The 9,336-nt window shown below is 32.6% G+C and overlaps 1 protein-coding gene and 1 non-coding gene across 2 annotated transcripts; both read left to right on the top strand.

The window, feature by feature from the left end:
* The first annotated feature begins 4,442 nt into the window (after positions 1-4,442).
* On the top strand, positions 4,443-6,185 carry LOC123899384 (putative uncharacterized protein DDB_G0277255). Its single transcript, XM_045950494.1, has one exon. It carries the CDS (start codon positions 4,783-4,785, stop codon positions 5,920-5,922), a length of 1,140 nt encoding a protein of 379 aa, XP_045806450.1. The 5' UTR covers positions 4,443-4,782; the 3' UTR covers positions 5,923-6,185.
* Positions 6,186-6,804: 619 nt separating this feature from the next.
* Positions 6,805-6,884, top strand: LOC123900205. Its single transcript, XR_006805858.1, has one exon. It is a non-coding gene; the product is annotated as a small nucleolar RNA Z122 (small nucleolar RNA).
* Positions 6,885-9,336: the final 2,452 nt, after the last annotated feature.

Here is a 9,336-nt window from a genome sequence, read left to right as displayed (position 1 = left end):
CTAAATTGCTTTGTGACATTATCAATATAGTGCGACAGATGTGATAGATAATTGAATTCTTTAACCATTTGATATTATGTTCGATCTCCGGCCGGTGCGTATGAAAAAACATTTGTTATGAGAAGTCAATCTCTTAAATAGATCTCAATCACCTCGAGATGATTAGTCTCTGCAGTTGCGCGCATATGATACATTTGGTTTAAAAAAATTAGTTTGTGGCGTTCAACCCAAAGGTGTAATGGTATCTCCAATAACAAGTATGAAAAAAATTAGGCATGCATGTGTGTTTATTATAATTACATAAATCATAGTCTCCTTAAAAAAAACATAAATCATAGTCAATTCAAGTTTTAGCAACGCATAACATGGAATGGATACATAATTTCATCTAAAATACACGATAGTGCACAAGGGTACAAATGTCCGTCCCTCTGGGATACCCTTGTTCTGTTTGGGTATTTCATGAGACAAGGGATTGTCGTTAGTTACGTACTCAGAAGTAATCCAGATCCACCATTTTAGACATGAATGAATGTTATCGCCTTTAATTTGTTAGCCATCAATAAGGACAACTTACTCACAAGTAGTTTTAGATTTTATATCGAATTATCTTAAACCCACTCGATTTAGAATAAAGTCACCACATTTGGTAACCACTTGTTACCAATCAAATCAAAGTGCATTTTTGGTTAGTGAATGGACATTTATTTCATCATATGAGGAAGGAAAATGCTAGCTCACTAAAGCTGCCTAAAATCTTTAGGCGAATTGATGCTATCACTTATCGATCTTGCTCTTGCAAAATCTCTCTAGGACATTCTTTTTTCACTCGTTTTGAGTCCGCTTAGTGAATTGGCTAAATTGGAAATTTGACATTTTCTAAGACTATGATTTATGTTTTTTTTTTACTTGAATTCGTAATTCTTAATCTTTTCTTAATTCATTATCCTCAAGCTTCAAAACCAACATAAGTGAAGGGAAATAGGTGAAAGTAGCTTGATTAGTACTAGAAATACAAAACATTTGATATTTACAAAAATTTGGAAGGTTTTCCTTATATTACTTGCAATATATGTTAATGAGTTCCTTACATATATATATCGGTAAACTAACGTAAATTTGGCACTAATCAACTATCTCAGTAGGAGAGGTGTGTGGTGGTGCACCGTTGCCACCATCGAAAAAGCATATTAGGAGCAACCAAGTGAAGCTTTGCACGACTTTTAGAACCCTTTGAGTTTAACGAGAAATTTTAAAACCTCATTAATGAATGCCAATTTTTCTTTCAATTTGTGGAGGTTTAGTAGAACCTCCACTAAATAATCCCCACTATTATGAAAGAAGAAGACTTAGGAACCCTAGCGGCGCTCCTTGCCTCTGAGAGTTGTATCTTGAATAACAAATCAATTTTTTTAACATCAATTAAAGTACACTGTAAACTAGCCATTTGTTATAATGGTTTTATGAAATGGCAAAGAAGACCGAACCTCCCCGCTTTTACTCCGCCAAAAATTGCCTAAGGTGCGGCAGACCACCTTATATGTCTGAGTTTAAAATATTACCCCTTTCTATCTCTCGGCGAGTTGGCGGGTCAGTCTGTCAAACAATTTTATTTTATTATTACCGATAAAAAATTGAATTATTCACATAATTTGTTGCTTTCATTGTAAAAAAACATTCCAACAACATAATTTTAACAGCAATGATTTAATGATTTGGTATTGTAATTCACATATCACCTTCACTCTTGCAATTTCATGATCAAAAGATTTTATCTTCCAGGATAGCAAAAGATGTTGATATAGAATGGTATTTATCTCTCTTGGTGTCCAAATCTGTTGAGATTTGCTGGTTTCTTGTGTTTTTGGTTGACCTATTTCGTGTCGGTGTTCATTGTTTTGAGGTGGTCTGCGAGCTGAGACTTGTCTGCCGGTTTCTGTCGCGTGAGTGTTGGCTCTGTCGTTGTCTGAAATGTAGGGTGTCATCGACCTGGGACTTGTTTGCCTAGGTTCTCATTCTACCGTTGTCTCACCAACTTTTAGCCCGAATGAGCTGTTTTTTGGATTCTGATGGGCCGATCACTTTTGATTCGAGATCGGAAGTTAGTGTCGATCTAGTGGCAAATTTGGGGCTGGGTTGGTGTCTTTGGTGGCCTGAAATCTGAGGGGGTGCTTTTCTGATTTTGGGATTAGGAGGTGGACCTCTTTAGGTGGTGTTTGTTTTGGTGTTTTTTTTTGGCGTTCCACATATATACGGCGCCCTGTTATGTAGTTACTTTTTTACCGATCTCTGTTCATCATGTACAGAGACCTGATTAATAATATATTTGCTGTTAAAAAAAAGAGGCTATTATCAATGTGTTTTACTGTCATTGCTAAATAACTCAGAGAAACTGGTTATTAGTAAAGCACCGTAAAAAAGACATAAGGAGCATTATTTTTTGTTTATTTATAATTAATCAAAAATAAATCCCTAATAAATTCTAATTCTCTTGTTAAAAGAATTCAACAATTCTCAACAACGGCGCCAAAAACTTCATGTCTTTTAGCAAGTGTACTAAATTTGTTGCCAAGTAGTAATATTTATAATAAGTTCATCTGCGCATGAATTTTTATTTCAATAATTTGATTAAAATAGATTTATGATCAAAGCAAAAATTTAGGGTGGCGGGGTTCAAAGTGATTTAGTAATAACAAACATAAAAAAAATAGCGAGAAAGTAATAGTTGTTTAAAAATAAGAGGAGAAGACGATTAAGTTGTTTCGAATCCATTCCTTATCATTGTTTGGTAACTTTGGATTATACATCACAATTCATTCTTATTATCACGACGAATTAACTCTTAAATAGTAAGGACTAGTGTCCTGTTTCAGTATTCTATTCATATCAATAGTTCGATATGTCTACCTAGACTATGTGATTGAACAATCCGTATCATATCCAATACAAAAAAAAACTAATTTGTACCATTTGTAATTTTTTTTTTTTGACAAAAGCAACTACATGAGATCTAAATCCAATTAAAATGGTACAAATTAGTTTTTTTTTTGCCTTTCACAATCAGTTTAATCTGGTTCGGGGGTCAGTTCTGACATCAAGTGGTCCAGTCTCCTCCCAATTGCAATTGTGGGGTATCAAACCGTGATCTTACCTACAAATTAGTTATTTTTCTTTATTCATATAATCATGTTTTCTCATAAAATTTGTGTTTTGTTTTGTTTAGTTTCTATAGCCCTTTGTTTACTAGGCAAGATCGTAGTCTAACAACTATTTTTTCTTATAAATCTAAAATAAGTAAAATTTTAAAGAAATATAATCAAAGTATAAGTTATAAAACTCAATCTAATATTACTAAAAATATGTGTTTATTTATTGGATTTTATCAACCTTACCCACATTTATGAAAGTATTTACAATACGAGCAACTAAAATTTGTGTTTATTTGATATTATCAATTTCATTATAAGGACACAGGTTAAGGAAACAAATACTATAATATTTCAAAAAAAAAAATTGTGCATTTTTAAATACAAAATTTTTATATCGGAAAATTTTATCTTGTTCCCTCAAGACCTTGTTAACATGATCCAATAAATGAGCATTCTTTCCGTAAAAAAAAAGATAAAAACAATTTTTAAAGAAGCATTCATATCTTAACTCAAATAAAGTACTACTATAAGTTAATTTCACTTTAATAAAATTCATTAATTACTAACTACTTAATTCAATTATATAAAATTCATTAATGACTAACTATTTAATTTGTTTATTTTTGGTTACGCTAACTACTTAATTTTATTACTTCCTCCGTCCCATTTTATAAGACCTCATTTGACTAAATGCACTATTTATATGTCTTGTTTTAACCGTATTTTTCTAAAAAATATATAAATGTAAATATTATCATATAAGATTTTGTTTAATTTGTTTCGACGAGTATTTTCAAAATATCATATTTCTATAATTTTTATTAATACACAATTAAAAATATTTGTAATCAAAATTAAGTATTGATGTGCGTGCAGTTGTCAATTAGTCCATATATTTTGGGACGGAGAAAGTAGTTTCTTTTTACTAACTACTTAATTTTATTTGTTTATCATATGTATAAGTATACGAATTTAATTTATATACGTTGTAGTGTAAAGTTATTTTATAGATGCGTCCAATAATATAGCAATACATCATGTATAATATGTAAAAACACACAATGTGTCACATTAATTAAATGATGTGGTAACACATCATTTGATACTCGTGTAAAAAAAAATTACACCGACCGTACATTACAAATTAAACTCTAAATATACAAGATAATTTTCTTAAAAAAAAACCTGTCAAATACACAAGATAATTTTCTTGTTCCGATTGAACATTTTTCATACTTTTGAGCAAGCAGACAGTACTTAAATTTTGCAAGACTTTTATCATTTTTGTAAATTATGATGACCAAAATAAAATTCTCTCTTTGACCAAAAAATACTAGCAGAGAAAAAGAAAAAAAAAAAAAGAAGTAGAGAGAGAATAGGGTTGTAAGAAAAAGGGAGCTTGGTGGCCCTAGAGTCTAGTGAAACGATGTAGCTGCAAAAACTGTTATATATGTGCCTCCTTCTCCCACCCTCAATCTACTCTATTCTATATTTCTATTTCCCAACGTACTCACTCACTCACTCAGCCTCAACCCCCAACCACCAACACAACGCAACACAACACAACAACCACATAGCAGTACATATATAAATAAATATAAATAATAATAAACTCAGTGCATGATCCACACCAATGGCTTCAGCATGTGTCAACAACATAGGAATTACTTCTTCAATTTCACCTGCTGATACTTTCTTCCCATGGGAACCTGAACCTGATTTCGAGTTCCGTCTTCAAGATCCCGTTACTATGCTCCCCGCCGATCAACTCTTCTCCGACGGTAAACTCGTTCCTCTCCACTTCAAACCAACTACCTCCTCCGCCACCACTTCTCCTACAAAAATCAACACCTCCATAACAACTACCTCTGATCCTATTCTCTTCTCTCCTAAAGCACCTCGTTGCTCTAGTCGCTGGAAAGATCTCTTAGGTTTCAAAAAACTTTACAATAACTCTACCACAACAACAAAAACAACGACAATGTCTTCTTCTTCATCCTCTAACAAATCGTTTAAGCAACTACTTAACCGTCATAGCAAAACGACGTCGAATTTGGATAACGGTTCTCTGAATCTTCCTTTGTTGAAAGACTTAGACAATGAATCACTCTCGATCTCTTCTCGTCTCTCGCTTTCTTCATCTTCTTCGAGTCACGACCACGACGATCTCCCACGTCTTTCTCTTGATTCAGAGAAACCTAACCCGATTTCGATTCACCGGAATCCAAACCCGAATCCGAATCAGAATCCAAGGATCCGGTTAGTGAAACCAAAAGCTGGTTCGGGTTCAGGTTCGGGTTCATTTGATGGAAACAAAACGGATCAGCATAATATTAACAGTAACACAAACCGGGTCGGGAGGAGTCCGATCCGGATGGAGTCATCATCTAATACGCAAGGGTGCAGAGGAGTTTCAGTGGATAGCCCTAGATTGAACTCATCAGGGAAGATAGTTTTTCAGAGCTTAGAACGAAGTTCGAGTAGTCCAGGTAGTTTCACTGGTGGGCCCCGCTTTAAGCACCGTGGAATGGAACGGTCTTATTCGGCTAATGTTCGGGTTACACCGGTTCTTAATGTCCCGGTTTGTTCTTTACGTGGCGGTTCGAAATCCGGTTCGGTTTTTGGGTTCGGTCAGCTATTTTCTTCGCCGCAGAAAAGAGAATCTACTACAATTGGTGGGGGTGGTAATAGCAAGAATTATCATCATCATCAGCATCAACAACAACAACACCAACACAGTGTTAGGCATCAACAACAGAAACAACACCCTTAGAGAAAGAGGGTAACGGTTAATTCTTAATTAGGATTTTTTTTGTTTTGGTTTTTGCCCTTTTTTTTAAGGTTAATCTATGTTCTTGAAGTATGATTTTGGAATGAAAATATTGCAAGAGGAAGGACATTGTTAATTTTTGAGGGGTTGGTTGGTTAACAGGTTTTAGATTTAGATTAATTAATGTAAATAAGCATGACAAGGTTGGATTTTTAGAAGATGTTGTTGATTATGTTTTTCATAATGATTATTAGGATCTAGTTCTTCATGTTTCTAACTCAATTTTGTTTTTTCAGTGCAATTTCATTGCTGCTGTTTGTAAACACATGAATTGGAATATGGAATCTCCACTTCTTTTTTTAAGTTTTTTTCAATTAAAAAAAATTATGTTTTGAGATCCGTGGTGGTATTATGTTGAGCTTATCTTGTTCTGTACTGTTTCTGGCCTTTATTATTTTTTTAATTTTCGGAAATTTGAAATTTTTTTATTTGAATTTAAACTAAAAATCCATTTTACAATTATTTACTGGTTATTTTTTTAAGTAGCTCGAGTGGAATGTCCAAAATTCGAATCATGACTTGCGGATATAATGTAATGTCCTTCCTATCTGATAAGTCAACGGAAACACTTGACGTAGTTTAAGTACTACGACTTAGTTGCTAGAATTTCATCTTTTTAAGGTGAATAAGTGAGAGTATTAAGATTTAAACTCCGATCCTGCAATAACAATGTTTCCGTGATCAATCGAGTTATGATCACGGACACTTTATAGATTAATTTTCTACCATAAAAATAAAATTCTTGGTTCATTGGACTGTTAGATAACTGTGATACCAAAATGGGTTTTGTTTTTATTTGTTGTTTATTTACATAGACTGTTAATTAATGGGAAATGATGCCAAAGATTGAAACAGAGGCGCCAGCTCTGCTGAATTATTTTTTTGCACGTCAGTCTGATCCCAAAACTTTATGTCTCACTACTATTTTATTTTCACTCTCTGCTTGCATTTAAAACATACTAGTACTGTACACTACTATTTCTTTTTAGCTAAGTGACAAATTACAGTTTCATTATATATTTTTTAGTAGTAATATTAAATTATTAAATTTCTTGGGACGTTAATGGAGATGCAAGAGAGGAAATGACTCTCTGGCTAAGTGGTCGGTGGTCCAAACCTGAGATGTTAATGGAAGATTGAATTGAGTGGGACAAGTTCCTCTTCTTTTAATCAAAATGTGTACTTTGATTGGGGACATAGTATGAGTTCCCAGAAGGGATTATCAATCTTCAATCAATTATTTAATTCAATTTCTCTTTTAAGTTTTTTCTCTTTGGTTGGGAAAGAACATCCACAAATGAGGTCGACACCGGACTCAAGTGGTTAATTTAATTTTTTTAAGATGAATTGTTCGGGAGAATCTGAGTTTAATTAATTGTGAGAACAATTCTTAATTATAGTATACTTTACTTACTTGTGACAGAATCTAAATTATTAAATTTTTTGGGACGTTAATGGGAGATGCAAGAGAGGAAATGACTCTCTGGCTAAGTGGTTGGTGGTCCAAACCTGAGATGTTAATGGAAGATTGAATTGAGTAGGACAAGTTTCTCTTCTTTTAATCAAAATGTGTGTACTTTCATTGGGGACATAGTATGAGTTCCCAGAAAGGGATTATCAATCTTCAATCAATTATTTAATTCAATTTCTCTATTAAGTTTTTTTCTCTTTGGTTGGGAAAGAACATCTACAAATGAGGTCATAAGACACTGGACTCAAGTAATTAACGAGTCATTCTAAAATGAATTGTTTGAGAGAATCCAAATTTGATTCATAATCAGAACAATTTTTAGTTATACTTTACTTACCTGCAACCGAATCTAAATTATCAGGTCTCCTTCTCTAGACAGAGGATTAAAAACTCATAAAAAGAAAAACGAGGTCATATCTTTGTCCTCACAACAACACCCTTTTTGTTGGGGATGAAGTAATCTTCTTTCAATTCTTCTTCTATTTCATTCATTCAAGTGAAAATATTTTTCCATTATAGACATGATTTATTCATGTATACGGGTCCGTCTTTAATTAGATATATGGTAGGTCCATTTCCTATTTGTTGTAAACAATTTGATGTGTTAAACCAAAGTGCATAATTGAAGGAATGATTTTCTCAAAAGTTCATTGCCTTTGGACCCCTTTTTACATATTTTTATCGTATTCTCTCTTATACAGTGATAGATATGTTTCTAGTTCCGTGGTACTATATGTATATAGACACAACCCCTACTCTCATGGAAACGTTACTATCTCATCAAACTACTAACTTGATATTAAACCCAATTCGTTAGCCGACTCGGTGACTCGGTTTATGTATGTTTGGACTAGCGATAAATTTGACAAAATCACAGTGACGTTATAATTTTGTAGGAAACTTGACGTGATTCTAACGAATTTACCATCAATTCAAGCATGCACTTATTTTCATTGCAAACATAAATCCAACAACTCATTAGAAATAAGAGAAGATGAGAATATGAACTACTATAAGCTATAGGAATAGATTATTTTATTGAAATAGAAGATTAAGATATGGTGAAAGCATGTGATTAACATCAAGTTGGCATAATAAGTACTTTTGAGGTTGCCAATGGCAACCATAAAATCCAAATTCCATGTGAGAGCGTGGTTTTTTAGTTGCCTTACTTGATTAAACAAATGAGTAGTCTCGTGTCTGGACTTTGGTAGTGTAACGGATGGAGATGGGACGAGACAAGTTATTTTCCAATTAATTTAATGATAATACAACTACTAGGTCATGCTAAATAATAATTAATGTATCTTAGACCTTCGTTAAGAAAATAACAATAAAAAATTAACTGTTTTAAATAACATTTTTTATAATTTTAAAAAATTAATTATATAAATTTTAAGATAATTTTATCATTTTTTTATTTATTTATTAAATAGCATTTGTCTAAGATTGATTGAACATATGCAACACACTTGGCGTGGAGGTAATATTCCAGCTCATAGTGACTTTTTATTTTTTGCTAATAAGTTCATAGTGACTTTGTTGTCTTCTATGAAGGCCTCATAACATATCATCATAAATTATTATAGGTGTGAGCAAATGTGTTAAAAATTTGAGTTAGACTAAATTCAATTTTATAAAATAAAATAAGCTTGTAGCGTAAGAATTATCATCACTTTTAAATATATTTTTAAATCAATTTTTTTCAATAAAATGAGATTCTTAATATATCGTGTATGTTTAATACGATTGAGTTTGATTCATAGATATAAATAGCATGTTGATCCAAGGTCACACATTCCTGCTTAACGACCACAAAAATTGTCACTTATGTAATAGCCGACATCAATATATTCTTCCCATGCAGAAAGGTCAAATATTATATT

This window comes from Trifolium pratense, linkage group LG7 (assembly GCF_020283565.1).
Source record: "Trifolium pratense cultivar HEN17-A07 linkage group LG7, ARS_RC_1.1, whole genome shotgun sequence".
Classification (NCBI taxonomy): Eukaryota; Viridiplantae; Streptophyta; class Magnoliopsida; order Fabales; family Fabaceae; genus Trifolium; species Trifolium pratense.
The sequence above is the reverse complement of the archived record's forward strand: the minus strand, read 5'-3'. Positions and strand labels throughout refer to the sequence as shown.

Excerpts from the sequence above, each read along its gene's own strand:
- LOC123899384 (XM_045950494.1), top strand. The coding sequence starts at position 4,783 with ATGGCTTCAGCATGTGTCAACAACATAGGAATTACTTCTTCAATTTCA.